We start from the raw sequence: 24,847 nt of genomic DNA, 5'->3' as shown, positions 1-24,847 counted from the left end.
ACGTGACTGTCACGCCGAGGACCTGGGATCGAATCCCACTCCCGACATACTCGCAAAATGTGAGTTCTTCCTTCGGAAGGGAAGTAAAGCGTGGGTCCCGAGATGAACTAGCCTAGGGCTAAAAATTTCGTTAAAATAGATTAAAAAAAAGCTTTAGATATCCCCGGCAAATCATCTAAAATCCTCTAAAACCCTCTAAAATCCCCTGAAACACCCTGGAACACCCTCTGAAACCCCTTGTAACTCACTTGGAAGCCTGTGAAACCTCCTAAACCATTGGAAACCCTCTGAAATGCCCTGAAACGTCTGGAAATTCTTTGGAATATCTTGCCACTTTCTATACGCACTAATACGCCTTTAAACGCTTATAAAACCTGATTGAAGCACTCATGAGAACATTTGAAATCCTCTAAGATTCATCGGAAGTGCCCTGAAAGCTAATGAAACGTTTTGTAAAGCCTCTGAAATTGATGGATTCTTTAAAGACTCCCTAAAACTCAGCTGAGAGCCTGTGATGCCACCGAAAACTCCATGAAACTTACTAAAGCGCCTAAATAGTCCTCTACAACCCCCCTGAAATAACCCTGGAACCTCTTAAATTTTCCTGAGACCCCACTGAAATGCGTTGAAAAATATTGAAACCACTTTGAAACTCCCATGAAGTTCTTCTTAAAGTCCAGGCTATCATGCCTACAATCCCGGGTAGAGGAAAAGAGCTCGATAATATCATATTATGATATTGAGATCAAATTGTGATATTGGTTTGATTGATATAAGAGATAAAAGATCTAAAAATAATCTCACAAATTTGCTAACCAATAGCAGTAAGCTATTCGTTTGACCTTGAAATATCACATTTTGATATTGTTTAGATGTTCCAGGAACATTTTTCAGATATTATTTTGAGATCTTTTATCTCTTATACATATCAATCAAACCAATATCACGTTTTGATCGTCAGTACTTCACCTCTTCCTGGGAAGAAACTCACTAAAATTTCCGGAAGCACATACCGGGTAGAGGTGAAATACTAACGATCAAAACATGGCATTGGTTTGATTGATATAAGAGATAAAAGATCTGAAAATAATATCTCAAAAATGTTCCTGGAACATCTGAATAAGATCAAAATATTATATTTCAAGATCAAATCAATACCTCGCTGCTATTGGTTAGATCTAACAAGATCTAAATATGATCTGATGATGATGTTCCAGGAGTCAACTTTAGATATTATTTTTAGATCTTTTATCTCTCATATCAATCGAACCAATATCACGTTTTGATCTCAATATCAAAATATGCTATCATTGAGCTGTTTTCCTCTACCCGGGATCTTAAAGAGGCTTCTTGTTGTATTCTACTTTGAAAGTACCCTAAAATTCCGCAGATTTTGTCACTCCGTAAACTTCTCTGTAACCTTGAAATCTATTTAGGTGATAAAATATTACGTTCAAGTAACGAATCTATTTAGATATGGATGTATGTGTGCACCCTGATTTATTACTCCATTGTTAATCTACCACTCCATACCAAGAACGCCAAGCTACTCAACTAAAAAAAAAACAGAGTTCGACGATGCCCCCAGCTAGAAGCCCCCAGCTGTGTAGATCTTCTGATCGAAAAGCCAACTTGGGACCTCTGGCTGTATTATGAATAATCACCCTGAACTGCCCATGAAAACCCCTGCAATCCTTTGAAAATCCTTGAAACACTTCAGAAACATCTTCTAAACCCCTACAATCTTACTGATACCCACCTGATGAAACCTCATGAAACCTGCTGAGGAGACTGCCCGAAACTTCATATGAAATCACAACTAAACCACATGAAACCTCTCTGAAACCCCCTGCAACGAACCAACTGAATCAAATCAACTGAAATTCCCCTAAAATCTCCCTGAATGTCGTAAAAAATCGGATGAAGAATTTTATCGAATAACCGCTCTGCCCATGTTCGCATACATTACATAGTCGACGTAGCCACCACATTCAAAGTTAGCATACATAAGCTAATATCTAACGTATGTGGGTATATGTGACCAGTTTTAATTTATAGAACACAAGATCCAATATTTAGTTAGCTGTCCATGTGGAAAAAATATTGAACTTCGAATTATTAATTGCTAAAAGTTCAAAAGGATGCTGAAAACTACAGTGGCGCTTACGTCGACCATGCGAATATGTTGACTATTTTTGACTGTTGAATTTATACTCTAGGAGGATGGCTTTCCATTCCTGACAAACATAAAAATACTGCTATTTTATATTGTCCGACGTTTCGGTCCATTTGAGACCTTCTTCTGGGACTCTAAAAGATTATTTATTGAAACAACTAGACATCAAAGATCTTGGTAGCTGTTCATAAATCACGTAGATCCAGTTTTGGAAATTTTAGCTCTCTCTCTCTCTTGTAGACTTTTTGAAATTTCTATAAGTCTATGTGGTTTGCTAATGGCCCCTTGAAGTTCCAAACAATTGCCGATTTTGCCCGAATCTTCAGCATAGGCTTAAATGAAAATTTTAAGTTGTGCAGCATCCAAGCGATCCGAAACTTTGTCCAAGGGAGTTTTCAAGGAAGAAATAGTTTTCTAGTGTATTTTGCAACCATAAATAAATCAATCCATCTCTAGAACAGTGTCCGGCATTATCCAGTAATTTTGCTTCATTGTGTGTACGACCCTTAAACCAAATCAGCAAGCTAAATGTTATACTTCTATGGCGACTTCATATCAACTGGCGATTTGTTTCTCTCTTCTGGCTTCCGTGCATTCATCTACTCAATCTTCCTATCTAAAGCCAATAATGCCTACACAATCCTACCTTACTATAAGTACAATCGTCTGCAGATTTCCTTAGCTAATATGACACATCGAGAATAAATAACAGGATCATTGAATTCTCTAGCACTATAACCGGGCTTACCATCTAACATACGCATCCTATCTACATACATATTACCTAGGAGGAATTGTCATTTCGTCTCTATCACTGATTGTTTCCACCGGGCCCCGAACCCCGTACGCTACCTGTCCGCAGCCGGATGTTATAAGTACAGTTCCAGGGCCGTCTGCTCGTTGAATCCCGTATGCAGCAGGTCGTTGAAGGGATTCAGCGAGTCCAGGTGGCTCAACGGGCTTAGGCATGGTTCGGAGAGCTGCAGGGAATCGGCGTCCGACTCGAGGAACAGGCCAAACTCTAGGTCGTTCGCTGCGGTGGTGTTACAGCTATTGAAGGTCTGCTGTTTGAGTCCGTGGCTCGATTGGAGGGGACTGAGGCAAGGTTCCGAAAGGTGCAGCGAATCGTTGTCCGAGTCGAGCATCATGCCCAGGTCCACCAGGTCGTCCTTGTGGTATAAACTGGGTGCCTTGTCTTCCACTTTGCTGGGGGTTTGCTTGGATCGCGTACTGGTGGTTCGTTTTGGGGGACTGGATTTGGAGGTTGATTTTTTGGGTTTCTTCTTGGATGTGGTGGAGGATGAGTTCGTTTTCCTACTGGGACTTTTCTCCGCGGATTTCGTCGGTTGGGGACTTAGCATTGGTTTGAACATGGCTTCGTTGAGGAGCATGCCCTTGAGCATCACTTCCCGCTCGATTTCGTTATGGTTGATCATGTCCAGGTCGTTGTTGTTGTCAATCGCCAGGTGGCCATCGGGGTTGTTCAGAATTTCGCTCAGTATCCGTATGTACTTCATGGCCATCCGTAGGGTGGTGATCTTGGTGAGTTTTTCGCTCGAACTGTTGCCACCGGATGGACCGGGGGAGCTTACCGGAGAGCTGGTCCCACTGCTGCCGGCCACCGCTATGGGGACGGCTTTTCGCAGATTTTCGAACGCACTGTTGATCTCTCGCATTCGCGTCCGCTCCCGGGCGTTGGCCGTTTTCCGGCGGTACTTGCTCAGTGGGGGTGCCTTTTGTTTGGGTTTTTCTTTCGGAACCGTTTTCTTCTCGGGCTTGGCGGCAGGAGTCGAACGGCGGGATTGCCGCTGCCGGAGCGAGTACTTTTCGTCTTTTTTGGAAGCGTCGTCGCTTCCGCTGATCGTTCCGATGGAACTGTTGTTGTTGGGATCCGCGAAACCCATGATCGGAGACTGGTTGAAGTTAAGGGTTGATATGGTGTGGTGCATTGTATGCTTTACCGGGTGAAATTCGGGATGCGTACGATCAGTTCTGATTGTGGTGGCGCCTGAAGATCATGATCTGAAACAAAAAGAGAAATAATCGTGATTAGTTACTGTGGATCATGATCAAAGTTTTTTTTTTACAAGTAGAGTTCATAGATTTGGTGTTCAACAACTAGATAGTAGATCAAGAAATTCTGTAATATGTATCTCGTATACCTCCAAGCTGCCTTGTGCTGCCTTCTAAAGCTTATGAGCTCTTCGCAGGTCGTTGCCTAACTGACACAGTTACCCCCTCTGGCAGCCGTTACTTTGTGATTGATCAACCAAGTGCCGACAGGTGCCAACCAAATCCGTCAGAAAACCACAACCTTCTTTTGTGTGATGGCTTTGTTAACAGCAACGTTGTTCAAGTGTCGTTCCTCCTGCTACTCCAAGAGGGCACACGAATTTCTACACATTTGTTATTGCCGAAAAGTAACCGCCCATCGGCCCTTTTACGAGCGTTTTGTATCGAAGACATTCTGACCTCGGTCGTCGTCGGCGTCTCGATCGCCTCTGCCTAGTCATCTCGTCGATCAATATAGCGTTGCGCAGCGCCATCAGTAATCATCAATCTCACCGCCATGCGGGTATGCGTCTGTCCTTCCATCCGTCCGCAAGTGCAACAACAATGACGACGATTCTGTGGTTTTGTGAAGTCAGGTGTCAGCGATACACCTACTTGTTGGTGCATTGTTGTTGCCGCTGCTGCGCCGCCGTCGTCAGTGCGTCGAAGCCATCAGCAGCGCATTCTACACCGACTACTCCTAATTCCGAAGGTCCGCCCTGAACAATAAGCACCCCGGAGGCAGAGGTGCACCGACTCAACTCAACGTCGACCCTGCCTGACGCTGGGTCATCCGACGAAAAGCAGCGGTGCCGCCGCGAGTGATAAACATTTCTTCTGTCGCATCTCATTGTTGAGGGGAATGATTTACAAGCCGGTTGTAAATTACATGCTGAATCTCTTGCCCGGATGAATGAGGATTGCTTCGTGGAAAAACGGAGACGACGCGAAGCGAATGGTTGGCATTGCTTGAATACATCGCAGGGCTATGAGATCGAGATGGCTATTGTAACACCTCTGTGGTGATCATCAGTTGGATGAAATTGCACCGGAGGATGATTGTAATTACCAAAAATAAGGTGCGAGAGCTGTTAAGAAGGTTACCAGATAACTATTGAAACAGTTTCATTCCTGGAGGAATTCCTAAACGAACACAATTTCTAGGGCAATTTCCCAAGGAATTTCTGGGCGAATTCCCAACGGAATTCCTGGAGGAATTCCCAACGGAATTCCTGGAGGAATTCCCAACGGAATTCCTGGAGGAATTCCCAACGGAATTCCTGGAGGAATTCCCAACGGAATTCCTGGAGGAATTCCCAACGGAATTCCTGGAGGAATTCCCAACGGAATTCCTGGAGGAATTCCCAACGGAATTCCTGGAGGAATTCCCAACGGAATTCCTGGAGGAATTCCCAACGGAATTCCTGGAGGAATTCCTGGAGGAATTCCCAACGGAATTCCTGGAGGAATACCCAACGGAATTCCTGGAGGAATTCCCAACGGAATTCCTGGAGGAATTCCCAACGGAATTCCTGGAGGAATTCCCAACGGAATTCCTGGAGGAATTCCCAACGGAATTCCTGGAGGAATTCCCAACGGAATTCCTGGAGGAATTCCCAACGGAATTCCTGGAGGAATTCCCAACGGAATTCCCAACGGAATTCCTGGAGGAATTCCCAACGGAATTCCTGGAGGAATTCCCAACGGAATTCCTGGAGGAATTCCCAACGGAATTCCTGGAGGAATTCCCAACGGAACTCCTGGAGGAATTCCCAACGGAATTCCTGGAGGAATTCCTAACGGAATTCCTGGAGGAATTCCTAACGGAATTCCTGGAGGAATTCCTAACGGAATTCCTGGAGGAATTCCTAACGGAATTCCTGGAGGAATTCCTAACGGAATTCCTGGAGGAATTCCTAACGGAATTCCTGGAGGAATTCCTAACGGAATTCCTGGAGGAATTCCCAACGGAACTCCTGGAGGAATTCCCAACGGAATTCCTGGAGGAATTCCCAACGGAATCCCTGGAGGAATTCCCAACGGAATTCCTGGAGGAATTCCCAACGGAATTCCTGGAGGAATTCCCAACGGAATTCCTGGAGGAATTCCCAACGGAATTCCTGGAGGAATTCCCAACGGAATTCCTGGAGGAATTCCCAACGGAATTCCTGGAGGAATTCCCAACGGAATTCCTGGAGGAATTCCTGGAGGAATTCCCAACGGAATTCCTGGAGGAATTCCCAACGGAATTCCTGGAGGAATTCCCAACGGAATTCCTGGAGGAATTCCCAACGGAATTCCTGGAGGAATTCCCAACGGAATTCCTGGAGGAATTCCCAACGGAATTCCTGGAGGAATTCCCAACGGAATTCCTGGAGGAATTCCCAACGGAATTCCTGGAGGAATTCCCAACGGAATTCCTGGAGGAATTCCCAACGGAATTCCTGGAGGAATTCCCAACGGAATTCCTGGAGGAATTCCCAACGGAATTCCTGGAGGAATTCCCAACGGAATTCCTGGAGGAATTCCCAACGGAATTCCTGGAGGAATTCCCAACGGAATTCCTGGAGGAATTCCCAACGGAATTCCTGGAGGAATTCCCAACGGAATTCCTGGAGGAATTCCCAACGGAATTCCTGGAGGAATTCCCAACGGAATTCCTGGAGGAATTCCCAACGGAATTCCTGGAGGAATTCCCAACGGAATTCCTGGAGGAATTCCCAACGGAATTCCTGGAGGAATTCCCAACGGAATTCCTGGAGGAATTCCCAACGGAATTCCTGGAGGAATTCCCAACGGAATTCCACCAGGGATTTCTCCAGGAATGCCGTCATTCCGTCAGGGATAGGTAAAGGTTAAGGAGGTGAAGGTAAAGGTAAAGGTAAAGGTAAAGGTAAAGGTAAAGGTAAAGGTTAAGGAGGTGAAGGTAAAGGTAAAGGTAAAGGTAAAGGTAAAGGTAAAGGTAAAGGTAAAGGTAAAGGTAAAGGTAAAGGTAAAGGTAAAGGTAAAGGTAAAGGTAAAGGTAAAGGTAAAGGTAAAGGTAAAGGTAAAGGTAAAGGTAAAGGTAAAGGTAAAGGTAAAGGTAAAGGTAAAGGTAAAGGTAAAGGTAAAGGTAAAGGTAAAGGTAAAGGTAAAGGTAAAGGTAAAGGTAAAGGTAAAGGTAAAGGTAAAGGTAAAGGTAAAGGTAAAGGTAAAGGTAAAGGTAAAGGTAAAGGTAAAGGTAAAGGTAAAGGTAAAGGTAAAGGTAAAGGTAAAGGTAAAGGTAAAGGTAAAGGTAAAGGTAAAGGTAAAGGTAAAGGTAAAGGTAAAGGTAAAGGTAAAGGTAAAGGTAAAGGTAAAGGTAAAGGTAAAGGTAAAGGTAAAGGTAAAGGTAAAGGTAAAGGTAAAGGTAAAGGTAAAGGTAAAGGTAAAGGTAAAGGTAAAGGTAAAGGTAAAGGTAAAGGTAAAGGTAAAGGTAAAGGTAAAGGTAAAGGTAAAGGTAAAGGTAAAGGTAAAGGTAAAGGTAAAGGTAAAGGTAAAGGTAAAGGTAAAGGTAAAGGTATAGGTAAAGGTAAAGGTAAAGGTAAAGGTAAAGTTAAAGGTAAAGGTAAAGGTAAAGGTAAAGGTAAAGGTAAAGGTAAAGGTAAAGGTAAAGGTAAAGGTAAAGGTAAAGGTAAAGGTAAAGGTAAAGGTAAAGGTAAAGGTAAAGGTAAAGGTAAAGGTAAAGGTAAAGGTAAAGGTAAAGGTAAAGGTAAAGGTAAAGGTAAAAGTAAAGGTAAAGGTAAAGGTAAAGGTAAAGGTAAAGGTAAAGGTAAAGGTAAAGGTAAAGGTAAAGATAAAGGTAAAGGTAAAGGTAAAGGTAAAGGTAAAGGTAAAGGTAAAGGTAAAGGTAAAGGTAAAGGTAAAGGTAAAGGTAAAGGTAAAGCTAAAGGTAAAAGTAAAGGTAAAGGTCATGTAAAAAACATCAAATCTCTCCAGATCAAGTGGTCACCCTGTCCGAAACCACCAAATCAACATAATCACTTCACACCGCACAATTTGTGCAGTTTCAGCTCGACATCTCAGATCGGAGTATAAGGAGCATACAGCCACCCCACAAAGTCGTGCCACCGCATTCCTTGTAACCATTCCCCCCGAAGCAATCGATCCAGTCACATTGTTGCCGCCTTTGTTGAGCTGTGGACGCGGAGAAACGCATCTTGTAATTACGGAGGTGATTAATCATTGGCTCGTTTAAAGTCCTTTAAAGAGCCGTAGTTAATTATAAGCCGAAAAGAGACGCACTATTGTGTTGTTACACCCAGACGCCGAGTCCGATCAAAATCGAAATCTGCAACAACCCCCTCAGCCTCTCAAGACCTTCTTACTTCACCAGGATTGCGGGTCCAACAACTGCAAAAAATCATTCAAGAGGGCGTATTATACAGCTATTAAAACAGCCTTTTTTTCCCTCCTTCCATTGGACTGCCGAGTTGAAAGCGAACCTCTCTATGGACTATCGCTTTCATTTGCCCAATGCTACTCCATTGTTTGATAGACTTCAATTTTTTGAGTGATAAATGATTGTTTGAACAGACGCCACAGCTGTGCCTCGCCAGCAGCCAGCAGTCATCCAGCGCAGCGCTTTTGTATAAATATTTGGCGATTTGTTGGCATTCGATGGGTTGGCAGCTCCTTCTGCTAAGTGGATGGGAACCGTTCACCCGTTGGGTAGGTACATTACCGTTCGTCCGTCCGTCCTTACGTCCAAGTCGCCAAGTCGCACAGTCAATTAAAGGCCCGATATCGGTAAATTTGCTGCTCCATGTCTGGCCAAAGTGAGCACTTTGGTAAATTGCTTTTCAATTTTGACAATGGAGGGACCTCCAATGAGGGGGCATAATCGCTTTTCGTAGGGGGGACTACCTCTCACCCATTATCTATCGGAATGGAGTGTGTGAGCAGCCAGCGAGTCAGCCAGCGAGCGTACTTGAACTTATCGGTTCTTTTGTCCGGGAGTGCGATTGGGAGATGGGAAGGCCATTCGAATTATGCGCAAATTTTTGGACTTGGACGGCGAAAAAGTGAATGTGGGGAATGTTTGCGAAATTTCCTGGGGTCTTTTGTTTTCTGGCTGAACTGGCTTGGGGAAGGTAACCTTTCGATGATGCAAGAAGTAATTTAGGCATTGTTAACAGGAGTTGAATGGTGAGCAAATCGCGTCATTTGAATCACAAATATCGCTTGTCTGGGTTTGTCTAGTTTTGAGCAAATTTCATTGACTGTCGATTTACGTCATGTGGTTTTGTTTAGTGGTTCAACGCAGGCGTTTTTCTCCTATACCATGAATACAATTTATTTAACTCTCGATCAGTCGCGTCTTTGACTACCTGCAGCAAAGCCGCGCTCACGCTGTGTACCACAAGCGTGCATTTTTCATGGTGCGTGTACTCAGTACACGACGCGACCGCTCCCGGGTTAAGTACACCGATTTACTCTTCTCTAAACATATTGCAATGTATAGTAATACCAGCTTTCTGCCAACGGTGTAGCAAGAAAGAGTTCATGCGTGACTGTCACTGTATGACAACCGTGCTGACAGGGCGAAGGACGCTGGTAAGAGTGGGTGACTTTAGTGCCTGGACCGTGGAATGAGGAAGCCGTTTTACGAACCAGCGCAATCAGATCCTGCTAGAGGCCTATCAGGAAGGACATGGAGTGCTTCGAAATGCGTGGCACAAGAGGTATACTCAGGACTGCCAGGATGGCATCCATGGTCAAATGGCAGTGCGCGTGGGACAATTCCACCAAAGGAAGGTGAACCCATAGGTTGATCCCGAGGGTAGATTAGATAGTTGGATTAACAGGTGCCATGGGGAAGTAACATTCCACCTGTCTCAGGTCCTTTCAGGCCATGGTTGCTTCAAAAGTATCTACACCGTTTCGGTCATGCAGGTTCTCCTGAATGTCCGGTTTGTGCTGGTTTAGGGGAAACGGCGGAACACGTTTTGTTCGTGTGATCCCGTTTTCGCACAATACGTAACCGCATGCTTGCCACATGCGGGGATGGCACAACTCCGGAAAATTCTGTCCAGAGGATGCGTACGGATGAATTTAGTTGGAATGCCGTTTCAACGGCTATCAACTACATAGTCTTGAAGCTACAAAGGAGGTGGCGCATGAACTCGGAAAATGGCTAGTTCAGACGTGATGAAAGAGGTGGTCTAGGGGTCGGAGTCGGTTTCGTACGTCATACCGGTGCCACTGGGTTGAAATCGACCCTAACAGCGATTGAGTGGCCGAGAAGAGAACATCCTGGTAGCGTTGTTTTCGTGTCGGTAAAGGCGTCTGGCGTCGGTATACTAGTTTGGATCCGAGCGCGTGGCTGGAAAGAGGTCCCCTGTAAGGGCCGGGGTAGGTGGAGACCCTACTGTCAGCAACCTTCTGGTGCAGCTGATAGGGCCTGAAGGGTAGTTTTACCCTTGCCTTCAGCAGGTCAGATCTGGTTGCACGTAGGCATCAGTTCTTGATGCCTGCAAAATAGTTGAGCGTGGCCGTGGGGCTGCTGGCCCTGCCCAACTTCCGAGCACAAAGGGAGTGGTGAGGACCACTCGGGAAACTGGCTAAACGTCAGCATGCTACCGTGATGGACTCTTCAAAGCGAGTCATCGATGTTCGTTGCTGCAGGCTACGCAGCTAACCTTCAGGATGCGATGTGCACTAGCCCCTCTCTGAAACAATGCCTTCTTGGTGGTTCCGGAGAGACAAAGGGTTTGGCGACCATACGAATGTGTTAAGTAGGTTGAGAATAGAGTAGTTCTGGCTTTTGCTTTTGTTGTAGAAGACGGCCTTAAACCCACACTACCCTGTCTGTTGAGCAGATTCCCCCCTATGGTTTAGAAGGGGAAAAAATGAACGCTACAGTTTGTGAACATGATTGTCAATAAAAAGATAATGAAAGCACGCTTATCTATTCAACGGAAAATCGACAGCTAAAGGTTGTTCCCAAGCATGAAACATTAAAACCTTGCCGCCTTTTCCCCACCAGCTCAGTCAGTAGAATGAGAGTGCATTTCTAGCGAAAAAAACGTATTTCAGCTCGCCGCAGCTAGCCCCATTCTCATTCCGCTCGACACCTCAATTCATCCTGTTCCCAAGATCCATTAGCCATAAATCACGGTCGCAAAAGACTCGCGATACGGTGATGCGTTGTACGATGGTGCATCATCCCCTGGGCCACAATTAAATGTGTTCACAGCGGTATGGCATCGGCGGCGACGTTGTTGTAGATCATATTTCAACCTGCGGCGGCACCCGCACAATAATCCAAGACATGCTAACAATAGGGAACCGTAGAGTGATACATCATTGATCAGTTTTCTTGTTTTACAAATGGTTATGGAGTTGAAGCTATCAATTAATGGAAGTGTTTTAACGTACACTGTTCATAGAGTAAACGGCTTCAGCCAGATAAAAACCTAAGAAAAAGAAGAATAAGAGCCAGCTCGTCTCTACGGTCAACATGTTAACGAAAGGAATATTAGTTAGTCACTTATTAGTTAGTGATAGTAAAGAAAACTGAAGTATAGGGGAGGGGTCTCCAGTTAGCCTTGTGGATAGGACTTTCGGTCGACAAACTGGTGACGGGAGATTCGATTCCCATTTCAGTTAAAAGCTTTTTCCCTGTTCATAGTGTATCATTGTACTTGTCACACAAGCCTTTATTACACCACGAAACATAATCTCCAAAATAGGCGAACAAAGCCCAAAATGCCAAGATGGGATAAAATGGCGCAACTCATAAAATCATTCCTGAATGGGACTTGATCATTACTATAGGTGAATGGTGTCAAGATATGTTTGCATCAAATAGAAGTATGGAGCAAATATTGTCTAGTTGCTGTTACCACTTTGAAAGCCTAACAAATGAGTCTTATTATTATTAAAAACGATGAAAGTTTGAAAAATAGCATTTTACCCCTCTTTCCCCAATTTGGAAATTCTCAGATCGCATACAAGCAAGATAAGAACAAAAAATATCTTCTACTTTAGTAACCTTGTTGCCGTCCACTTTTTGCTCATGTTACATCTGTCAAGCGTCCTGTGAAATGTCGAACATATTTGAGGTTAGGTTTTGTGGTGTAATAAAGAATATACATATTCATGCAATGGCAGACAAAGAAATCCCTTCAACAAGGATGGGAACACTCACTTGCAAAGAGTTCCACTCACTTTCTATTTTCTCAGCCCAGAAGCGTGCAATCAAAAAACGATGTATGGACGAAGGCAACTCTCCACAAGGTGAATGTAAATTACACTCACCTTGTTGAGAGTTGCTTTCACAGCTCTGTTACGAATTTGGTATGCGTGTTCGATCCCTACTCTATTCGGCAAACTTTAAGATAAAACCACACGGCAAAAGTCGTCCATACATCGTTTTTTGATTGCACGCTTCTGGGCTGAGAAAATAGAAAGTGAGTGGAACTCTTTGCAAGTGAGTGTTCCCATCCCTGCCCTTCAATAAGTATCTGTGAAAGTGTTTAAAGAACACTAAGTTGAAGAGAGGAAGGCAAGTTCCAGAGAGAACATAGAGCCACAAAGAGAAAGTAAAGGAACACAATTCAATTTCATCGTGTCTTCTAGAAAGACATTGCGAATTAGGAAGAAAACGACCTCAGTCTAAATTTACCCCATTTAACGGTGGGGAACCAAGAAAAACGACGAACACGGGAATAATTATTTACGATGACACTGTATCTTAGACGGAACGATAATGCGTCGCCCCCGGAGAGCCAGCAAGAGTCTGCCTCTGCCGGTCAACCGTTAATAGGATTCCGTAGGTTTCAATTTTTATTATAATCATCAACGCTGCTGCCCTTCGGATTTCTCGGCGCGCACGATGCCCAGTGCTCTTCCAGGCGGATCCACAGTTTACCGAGAATCCAAAGAATTGGCAGTTCCTTTTTCGAATGTAGCCGCCGCTGGCTGGCTGTGAATTCCATAATCAAAAGTAATCGTAAAATAACGATGCGGCTTAACTCGTAGGAAAAATGATTGTTAGCGAATCATCTCACGGAGGAGCAACTGAAAGGCCGTTTCGATATAGAGTTCGACGGCGTCGTCGCCGTTTTTGACCGGCCAAGTGCCGACAAGTTCGACAATCGAATGCAATAAATTTATGCATCGTTTTCTGCCAGGAGACACCACCCGTGGGTTTGCGATTATTTACGATGGCTTGTATTAGACCCAGAGAGTTCTGCGTTAATATTTATGAGGAATTTTCATCTTCGCCTTCATAGCATAGGTTAAGTGTTTGGTTCTCTTAGTAATTTTGTCTGCGAGAACTTTCGAAGCTCTAAACTGAATGCTTTCTACGATCAATTGTTTCCAAAATTCTTGCTAGAAATAATCTGGCTAATATTCTAGAAATTTGCCGAGATGATCTACAAGGATTGTACACACTAAGTTTTTTTTCGCCGAAAAAACAGATTGCCGAGATTGGCATCGCCGAGTGCTCGGCAACCATCTCAGCAAAAATAAGATTTGCCGAGATTTCGTCAATCACAAAATTAACAGCTTTTAATTTTTGCCGAAATCTCAGCAAATAAATTTGCTGAATCTCGGCATTTTATTATATTTTTGTTTTGGAATGGAAGAAAAAAGTCAAAAATGAAATGAAAATTTTCGCACCCGCTTGGAAACACAGTTGGAAGGAATTTCTACGAAATCTGGATTGAAGAGGGTTGAGCCAGTTCAATCGTTCAATAAATTCACACATTAGAATTTTAACAACCTTTTCAGTGCGCATAACAAACTAATAGGTCTGAGATTTGTAATATCAGAGGAGTTAGATTTTTTCCTAATCCTTTTCCATTCATTTGGGAACATAGAAGTAGAAAAAATCTGGAGAAAAGGTGTTTAAAAAGAGGAAGTGCGAGAGGTAAAATAATTTTGACAAACTGAATTGGAATAAGATCAAGTCCCACAGCGTTAGATTCGATATGGAAAATTGCATTAATAATCTCGTAATTTTCAGGGTCACGAAAAACAAATCCGTTGTAATTCGATGGGTAAGAATCGTAAGGAAGATTGTCAATCATTGCAAACTTGGACGAGAAATAGTTATTAATGTCCTCGGCTTGTGATGCATCAAATGAGTTCATCAACTTTTCCTTTTGACACTCCTAACTTTTTTACATTGTGCCATAGTTGTTTGCTTGTAGAATTGACGTTCAAAATTCGCTTTTCATAGTTTTCTTTGGACTGTCTTATTAATAAATTGACTTTATTGCGGATTCGCGTATATTGTAGCCGATTGGCAGGAGATTTGTCTTTCAACCAATTTCTGTAAGCAATTTCTCTAGAAATGACTGCTCTTTCAATGTCTTCGTTGAACCATGGAATAGGGTAAGGGAGGTATTTTGGACCCCTTTAGGAAGTGGATGAACAATTCAGCGGAAAAAGAAAGTTCCCACTTCAAAATATGGATAATTTCAGTAGGCATCACGTAGAGCAACATGTTTTCTGTCGAAAAAGGCCAAACAGAACTCAAAATTGTTGTAGTAAATACAAGAAATATCAAAACTCCAGAAGGATCTCGGGCTTCTATTTTGGACCACCTGATTTTATTTTGGACCACCAAGTGCACATATTTTGGCCCACCAAATTAAACTTCAATTGATTGATGAAATGAAAGCCACCTCAGCAAAAATTTAAACATAGTTAAAACTACGTGAAGTTTACATCTTTTCCATTCATTTTTTGAGGCAGGGAACGTTTAAAAATTACGTAACGGTAAAAAGATGACATTTTGTTGCAATTGCCAGTTTTTACGCATTGTAGTATGATGTTTAATAAAAAAAGTTACGCAAAACGTATATTTATTAACTATTGCATGACGTCAGTCACCATGCATAAATTACGTAACGCTTCACATAAGTGTGAAAGTCTACAGATTTTGCTAAATATAAAGGCGTTCCACACATATTGTAATGAGTGGAAGGGCCATCAAAAATAAAGTAATCTGAATGATACGTAAATTGTCACTGACATTGTCTCAGTCATCAACTGATTGCCGAGAAGGACAACTTTTCTAAACTGGATGACTGAATACCTGAAAATTTCAACTTGTCGTCAGTTGTTAGGACACAAATCGAATCGAAATTTTCAACTAGGCGAAAAGTTGCTAGAACAAATCGAACCCACAACATTGTAAAATAAACGTATAACAACCCAGATCACAAGAGGTACAAACTTATTATATTTATCTGTTTTTAGAGTACATTACATTGGCATGATTATTTTCTCCCTTTAGAAGGAACTGGAGAGATGGATCTGACAGGTGGTCCAAAATATATTCACATCTGATTATGTTGAACATATTTTGGCCATACCTCAAACCACCATTTTAGTAAATAATATCGCTCCACCGAGGTTAAGAACAGTTTATTTTGAGTTCTTACAAGGCCCTAACTACATTCACATGAAATAAATATTTATTTTTAAAATTTAATACCTCTTCGAAGCCGACTACAAATTTGTCACCTTCTCTGTTTTTGGTGCTTTTCCGTGCGTTTCATTGGAAGTGAAAACATTTTCTCTATTTTTGATACTGAACAGCATATTTAACTGACATCCAAAATAAAGGTCATCACATAGTTGAATACTTTTCGTGTTCCAATAAAAATTTACCAAGATTTAGTAGAGATTATGTGATAAATATCATAAAACTCCCTAGGTGGGCCAAAATACCTGCCCGGTCCAAAATACCTCCACTACCCTATGATATGGTTTTGTTGATCTTAGAGGTATGTGGAGGAAAATTAGATTACTATTCAGAAATGCTAGTAATAATGAATCCGGATCGTGAAGTGACATATGCTCAGCCCAGTTGATGGTATAAAATGCATTTTGCAAAGCAAGCGCATCAAAGTTGACATAGTCACGATAGTGAATAATGCTGTTGTTACAAATCGAATCAATTTCTGAAGATAGAAATAACATATCGTGGTGTGAAACACCAGATGAAGAAATCTGAACATGTCTTATCACTTTATCTGAAGAATCAGTCAAACAGAGATCTAGCAGAGAACATCCACACTGATGAAAGAATGTAGGCTCGTTATTAATACATACATAACCCATGCTAGAAATAACATCATTGAAACGCCTTAGCTTGCTATTTTCTTCAAGCAGACCAGTATTGAAATCACACAAGAAAAAAGTAGATTCATATTTAACCGTATACTCATTAAAATGTCGAAGCAAAGTATCCGAGAAATCAACGTTAGGAGGGTTGTAGTAAACGGCTAGCAGAAAAAGTTCAAGTCCATTTGAGACTTCTAGACATTCATACTCTGTTATACTGGTACCAGCAACGACATTAGCATTTTGAGTTATTTCATGTAAATCTTTACGCTCGTATACGCAAATTCCACCACCGTGACGGTAACGATCATTTCTAAACATTTTAAGGCCCTTTATATTGATTAACCTATTATCAATGGAGGAAGCAAGCCAAGTTTCGGTCATACAGATGATGTCAAGTTTGCTTTCTAAAAGATTCATTTTTGGTTCCTCGAACTTTGAAAGCTGTCGTGCTGTCAAGCTTTGAACATTAACATGGCATACCGTCGATGGGGGTGACAATGGGTCTGGGGGGTGAGATTGGGTCAAAACGGAGAAACAAAAAATTTGAAATAGCTCAATAACTATCGCTAATTTATATTGAAAACTTTATATTATTTCAAAGGGGAGATGTTTTTACACGTCATGATGCAGCATAAGATGTTTTGCAATAATCGTTTTTTGTTAAATTTGTGGCGAAACGTATATGATGAAACTACTAGTAAATCACTCAGAAAAAAATTCTTCGTAATGTCTAACACAAGTACCTAACCATAAATTTTCTTATAAGTGATTAGCTGTATGTATTACCTGATTGATGTAATGAAAAAAGCGGGCTGTCATTGCTCTTTTTATTTAAAAACTTAATATTTTCGACCTTATGTCTAAATATTAAGAATGGAGGTGAGATTGGGTCAAGCAAATTATCGAGTGCACATAACCTTAACTAAAAATTCAACTTGTTATCCAGTTCCCATTTGACGTTAGAGTGGTGCCATGTTTACCGTATTTTCACTAAAGCACGCTTTCTTTCAAAAATATGTCGAGAAGCGTCAAACGAGTGTGTTAATACGTTTAGTGCCTAAAATCATTGATAACAATACACCCATGCGTTTGGACAGCTCCTCTAATCATCACCTAATCTTTAGTGTACTGCAATATCGTAAGCTCACAAAATAGACTTAACATAATATTTGAACGACCCTCTATCTTGAGATGGAGAGATTTGCTTTGGCAATATAGATTGGCCTCTCATCATGCACATAAGAGTTTATAACGGAGGGTTTGGTTAAACATTTTTTATGCAGTATACAAAAACTAGCATGTTTTTTTTACAATCAACCTTTCATTCTTTCTTCGCCCCTCCCTCATTGTAATCTCCCCTCTTCTCATGGAGGTTGAAACTCTTAATAAGGATGATAATGATGGCTAAAAATGGTGATACAGTATACAAACGTTATTTTATCAAATTTCAACCATTTTTTCGGTTGTATTAGCCCTTTTAGGTGGATTAATCATCTTTTAAAATTACCTAAGCTTTTATTCGTCATGATAACATTGTGTTTTAGGTAGGTTTACTATATATCATCATTAAAATTAATTTATATTCTTAGATAGGTGACTTCGAATACTTTGACCCATTCTCACCCCCTCTAAGGGGTGAGATTGGGTCAATTTGCAATCATTTGTAGTTTACTAAACAATTCATATAACGTGATACTTTCTTGCTAAACTATCATTACCACATAGGAGAGTATGCATACCAAATAAAAAGTTATTCCGACTTCAATTGCATTTGTTATTTAACAAACAATCTTTGAATATCCTTTTTTGACCCATTCTCACCCCCAACGACGGTACATTCAAATATTTAGAATTAAGAGAAGTTCTCAGCACGGCCCTACACAGATCGAAAAGATAGTGTGAATTTCTGTGACATGTAATGCACATGATTGGAGCGTGGGATTTCACAGAAGTTTACATGACATGTCATGTGAATCTCATGAAATCTCATGTAAACTTCCATTATATGTCATGTAATTCAGCATGACTCAGAGTTTTTACATGACATATAACACAAAATTGCATGATATATCATGTAAACTATCATAACCGGAAGTTTACATGACTAAATTGAAGTTCACATGACGTGTAAACCTCATTATTTTTATCTGTGTAAGTATCAAATAATTCGTAGAAACGTTGATGTTGTTAGCATGAATAAATATAAACTATAAGGAACCTCGGCAGCTTAATGAATACCATTAACGCTTTTCAATTGACAAAAAAGTTGACAGTCTGTGGCTCGCAGACAAAAAAAAAATATATGTACTCTAGCAATTTCTTAATAGCATCTAAAGGCCCACTAGCAACAGAATCAGCAACAAACATCAGCCCGAACTGCAACAGCAGCAACAATAAACATCACCTACCCCCAGTCATCATTGGAACCGCAAAAACCCATTGCTTTGACTTTTAGAAATGGAATATAACATGGATAATAGTATGGGACAAACGTAAAATTCTCGCTCCAGTCGACTTTTTTGATTCCATTTAGGTCTCATATCAACTGTGCAAAATTTCAACGCAATCGGTGAAACTGTAATTTAGCGCAAGCGGTTCAAAGTTTGCATAGGATTTACTATGGGAAAAGTTACACTTTCAAACAAAAAATCCCAGAGGTCAGCCCTTGTCTCCTTAATTCAAATCGATTAACGCTTCTTGTAGAAAAATCATTTATGAAACTTTCCTTCGAAGACCGCAAAACGATTGCATGCTTGTGGAAAAAGTTATTGATTTATTACCGATTAGTGATCCAACGAACGGCTTTTTGTTTTGTTTTATTAGCAGCACTGTAGCTGCTGCCCTGGTTGCTGCGGTTTCTGGGGGTGGTGATGCCTCCCGCCACCCCATGCAACAACGGCAGCAGCAGTGCTGCTAATAAAACAAAACAAAAAGCCGTTCGTTGGATCACTAATCGGTAATAAATCAATAACTTTTTCCACAAGCATCCAATCGTTTCACGGTCTTCGAAGGAAAGTTTCATAAATGATTTTTCTACAAGAAACATTGATCGATTTGAATTAAGGAGACAAAGGGCGACCTCTGGGATTTTTTGTTTGAAAGTGTAACTTTTCCCATAGTAAATCCTATGCAAACTTTGAACCGCTTGCGCTAAATTATAGTTTCACCGATTGCGCTGAAATTTTGCACAGTTGATATGGGACCTAAATGGAATCAAAAAAGTCGACTGGAGCGAGGATTCATTTTTTCCATACAAGCGAGTCCCATACTAATGGATAACTATAGAATGAAATCAAAGGAAATACAATAGTACGAAGAATGATAGAACTAAACAGCTCGGATTGTTACTTCTAGGAGAGGTTGGAAACATGGGAAGAAAGGAAGGAAACCAAGGATTTAAAAGAAGGAGGAGCGTGCACTATTTGGATAGGTTGGATTCGGGATCATACAGCTGGTCCAGGATACCGATGCTCACAGGTTCGCTTTCCAAACAGGTCTTCACGTAAACCGATCCCTTTTTCGTTGAAACCTTATACAGCAGTGCGTTTGATCACAAGTTTGATAGCAGCTTGCAAGATTTGCTTAACGAGTGTCGATATTCTTTTGTTTTCCAAGGTCAATTTTGCCGACACAGGAGCTGATTTTGTGAATGTGCAAGGGTTTCACATTTTTGGTGCAGTCTGGAAATCATGCACTTTAGTGCTGAGCGACGTTATACTTATGACACACACGTGATACAAGAATCACTGTACAATTGCGCTTGAAATGAGTGCCATACTGAAAATTTGGGCTGCAAAACGGTGAGTCGATAAGGAGAGCGTCCAATATAGCTCTGGTCCTCACAAGTTCCTACCTCATGCTTCCACGGGTCAAGCGATGACAATGACCGCCAGCTAAGAGTTGTGTGCTTAGCTGGTAGTGCAGCCAGGGCACTGTTGTCCTTCTGACTTCAGCTAGATTGAGGAGGTACGATCCGAGTGTCTGTTCACCAAGGAGGTGCGGCTCAAACAGCGTCTGTTCTGGCATCCAGCGGCTGAGTAAGAAACGCTGCACCACGCCCAGCTAGATCCAAGGTGGTAGCCCCATCAGCGTGGTCGTCCCAGTGTTGGTAGGGACGTTAAACAGAACTGGCACGATGGCCCTCCGGCGAGACAGGAGTGTTGGCGTAGGCCCAATAAGCCACCCGTAAAAATCCCCATTGCGAATAACATAGGAGAAAATATGACTCGATACAATCGGCAAAGACCCACGCGACGAAACTTGGAACATGGAATTGCAAGTCACTAGGTTTCGAAGGATGTGACAGGATAATCTACGACGAACTACATCCCCGCAACTTCGACATCGTGGCGTTGCAGGAACTTTGTTGGACTGGACAGAAAGTGTGGAAAAGCGGGCATCGAGCGGCTACCTTCTACCAAAGCTGTGGCACCACCAATGAACTGGGAACAGGATTTATAGTGTTGGGCAAGATACGACATCGTGTGATCGGGTGGCAGCCGATCAACGCAAGGATGTGCATGTTGAGAGTTAAGGGCCGTTTCTTCAACTACAGCATCATCAACGTCCACTGCCCACACGAAGGGAGACCCGATGACGAGAAAGAAGCGTTCTACGCGCAGTTAGAGCAAACATACGATGGTTGCTCGCCGCGTGACGTGAAAATCGTTGTCGGCGACAAGAACGCGCAGGTAGAAAGGGAGGAAATGTACAGACCGGTAATCGGGCGAAACAGCCTGCACGCCGTATCGGATAATAACGGCCAGCGATGCGTAAACTTTACAGCCTCCCGTGGTTTGGTAGTCCGAAGCACCTTCTTCCCCTGCAAAGATATCCACAAAGCCACCTGGAGATCACCCGACCAACAAACAGAAAACCAAATCGACCACGTTCTAATTGACGGTAAATTCTTCTCGGATATAACCAATAGACTGGGTCAACAAAGTCGATTTTTTGGAACAAAGCTTTTTCGATTGGTTTTAGCGTCCAAAGCAACTGTGCAGAATTTGGGAGCGATTGGTTGCTTCCCCGTATTCCGCATTGCGATTGAAATTTGTATGGAGTTTAGTATGGGAAAACGTGCTTTTTTGCATTTTTCTCATAAATTGAAATTTTTCGTCTAAAACAGTCTAACCAATGACGGTAAAGTATAGCCTAGGATATGCCGAAATTTTTTTCCGAAGACCACAAAGTGATCCGACACTTGTGAAAAAAGTTATAACGTACAGATTGCCCAGTGGTGCTTAACATTTAACATGTAAAGGAATAACATCAATAATAAAATCTCAATTTTTGGCCTAAGTTACCAGGCGAATAACTTTTTTCACAAGCGTCGGATCACTTTGCGGTCTTCGGCAAAGTTTTTCGGCATATACTAGGCTATACTTTAACGTCATTAGTTACATGGTATTAGACAAAAGAGTTCAAGTTATGAGTAAAATGCAAAAAAGGACGTTTTCCCATACTAACTTCCATACAAATTTCAATTGCAATGCGGAATACGGGGACGCAACCAATGGCTTCCAAATTTTGCACAGTTGTTTTGGGCGCTAATATAGATTGAAGAAGCTTTGTTCCGGGTTGATACGATCAAATTTAAAGTTTCTCCATACAACGTTGACCCACTCTAATAACCAATGTCCGCACATACCGCAGTGCGAAAATAGATTCGGATCACTACTTAGTCGCTGTATGCATGCGCTCAAAACTTTCGACAGTTATCACCACGCGTCGAAGTCGAACGCCGCGACTCAACATCGAGCAGCTGCGTAACGTAGAAGCGGCTCAAGACTACGCGCAGCAGTTAGCAGTGGCCCTACCAACGGAAGAGCAGCTTGGCGCAGCTACACTTGAAGATGGTTGGAGGGACATCCGATCCGCCATAGGTAGTACCTCGGCTACAGCACTAGGCTTCGCGACTCCGAATCACAGAAACGACTGGTACGACTGCGAATGTGAACAGTTGAAAAACGAGAAGAATGCAGCATGGGCGAGAATGCTGCAACACCGTACGAGAGCGAATGAGGCACGTTACAAACAGGCGCGGAACAGGCAGAACTCAGTCTTCCGGATGAAGAAGCGCCAGCAGGAAGAACGAAATCGCGAAGCGATGGAAGAGCTGTACCGCGCTAAGGACACACGGAAGTTCTACGAGAAGCTGAACCGCTCGCGCAGAGGCTTTGTGCCACAAGCCGACATGTGCCGAGATAATCACGGGAATATTCTCACGAGCGAGCGTGAGGTGGTCGAGAGGTGGCGGCAGCATTACGATGAGCACCTCAATGGCGACGTTGCAAGTACCGAAGGTGGCGTGGTAACAGATCTAGGAGTATGTGCATAGGACGAAAGACTTCCGGCCCCTGACCTTCAAGAGATTGAGGAGGAGGTTGGCCGGTTGAAAAACAACAAAGCCGCTGGAGCAGATCAACTACCAAGCGAGCTTCTAAAATACGGTGGAGAAGCACTGGTGAGAGCACTACACTGGGCCATTACCAAGATTTGGGAGGAGGAAGTATTACCGGAGGAATGGATGGAAGGTATCGTGTGTCCCATCTACAAAAAGGGCGACAAGTTGGATTGCGGGAACTACCGCTCGATCACACTACTGAGCGCTGCCTACAAGATACTCTCTCAAATTTTATGCCGCCGTCTATCACCGATTGCAAGAGAGTTCGTGGGGCAATATCAGGCTAGATTTATGGGTGAACGCGCTACAACGGACCAGATGTTCGCCATCCACCAGGTGTTGCAGAAATGCCGCGAATACAACGTGCCCACACATCACTTGTTCATCGATTTCAAATCGGCGTATGATACAATCGATCGAGAACAGCTATGGCAGATTATGCACGAATACGGATTCCCGGATAAACTGATACGGTTGATCAAGGCGACGATGGATCGAGTGATGTGCGTAGTTCGAGTATCAGGGACACTCTCGAGTCCCTTCGAATCTCGCAGAGGGTTACGGCAAGGTGATGGTCTTTCGTGCTTGCTGTTCAACATTGCTTTGGAGGGTGTAATAAGAAGAGCGGGGATAAACACTGAGTGGGACGATTTTCACGAAGTCCGTTCAGCTGCTTGGTTTCGCCGATGATATTGATAATATTGCTCGTAAATTTGAGACGATGGCGGAAACGTACATCCGACTAAAGAGTGAAGCCAGGCGAATCGGATTAGTCATTAATGTGTCGAAGACGAAGTACATGATGGCAAAGGGCTCCAGGGAGGAATCACCGCGCCCGCCACCCCGAATTCATATCGACGGTGATGAAATCGAGGCGGTTGAAAAATTCGTGTACTTGGGCTCACTGGTGACCGACGACAACGACACCAGCAGAGAAATACAGAGGCGCATTGTGGCAGGAAATCGTGCCTACTTTGGACTCCGTAGAACTCTACGATCAAATAAAGTTCGCCGTAACACGAAGTTAACTATCTACAAAACGTTGATTAGACCGGTCGTCCTCTATGGGCACGAAACTTGGACCCTACGTGCAGAGGACCAACGCGCCCTTGGAGTTTTCGAACGGAAGATGTTGCGTACCATCTACGGCGGAGTGCAGATGGAAGACGGGACTTGGAGAAGGCAAATAAACCACGAGCTGCATCAGCTGCTGGGAGAACCAACCATCGTCCATACCGCGAAAATCGGGAGGCTACGGTGGGCGGGTCACGTCATCAGGATGTCGGATAGCAACCCGACTAAAATGGTTCTCGAGAGTCATCCGACCGGTACAAGAAGACGTGGAGCGCAGCGAGCTAGGTGGGTCGACCAAGTGGAGGACGATCTGCGGACCCTACGCAGAGTGCGGAACTGGAGACAAACAGCCATGGACCGAGTGGATGGAGGCGGCTACTATGTACAGCAGAGGCCACCCCGGCCTTAGCCTGACCGGTAGGGGTGGTGGGGGTAAAGTGGACAGGTTGGGTAAAATGGACAGGGTACAGTTTCATGACTTTTATTGTTTTTCAAAATGTTTTAACGATTGAAGCTTATGCCTAAGCATGTTTCATTATACTTTTGCTGATTTTGAACATTAAAATCAAATAAACCTCTTCAAAATGACAAAAACTTAAAAAATCACGTGAAAAATCGGAAATGATGTAAAATCTGCTTATAATTGCTAAGGTATTATCGTAAGTTATTTTCAAATTATTACAAGTTTTACACCCTTAACCAATAAAGTCCACCTAGAAGAGTATATTTGACCTAAAAAAAAAAATTAGTTTTCCAAAAAAAAGTTTTTGAAATAATTTTAACAAAATCAGACCGTGGGGGTAAAATGGACAATCGGTTCAGATTTCACCAAAATGTTCTATATTTTTTTTTCAAACTTCAGAATCATCAGCCGTCATATCTATAGTGAGATAGTTGAAGTAAAAGGATATAAAAAATATTTTATATCAACAAAATATAATTTTCATCCAAAACAGTGCTTGTTTTTTACACCATTTTTACAATAATTTTTTGAGTGTGTTTCAAAGTTTGTATTAAAAGTTTGAAAACAA

General features: G+C 42.5%; 1 protein-coding gene across 1 annotated transcript in view; it reads right to left on the bottom strand.

Moving 5' to 3' along the window:
• Positions 1-1,120: 1,120 nt before the first annotated feature.
• LOC109408408 (helix-loop-helix protein delilah) overlaps positions 1,121-24,847 on the bottom strand; it is a 172,183-nt gene continuing 148,456 nt past the window's right edge. The window contains exon 3 of the mRNA XM_062861153.1: positions 1,121-4,198. Coding sequence (XP_062717137.1) covers positions 3,046-4,125 — 1,080 coding nt within the window. The 5' untranslated portion in view covers positions 4,126-4,198 and the 3' untranslated portion in view covers positions 1,121-3,045. The remainder of the gene's footprint in view (positions 4,199-24,847) is intronic.

This window comes from Aedes albopictus, chromosome 3 (assembly GCF_035046485.1).
Source record: "Aedes albopictus strain Foshan chromosome 3, AalbF5, whole genome shotgun sequence".
Classification (NCBI taxonomy): Eukaryota; Metazoa; Arthropoda; class Insecta; order Diptera; family Culicidae; genus Aedes; species Aedes albopictus.
The sequence above is the reverse complement of the archived record's forward strand: the minus strand, read 5'-3'. Positions and strand labels throughout refer to the sequence as shown.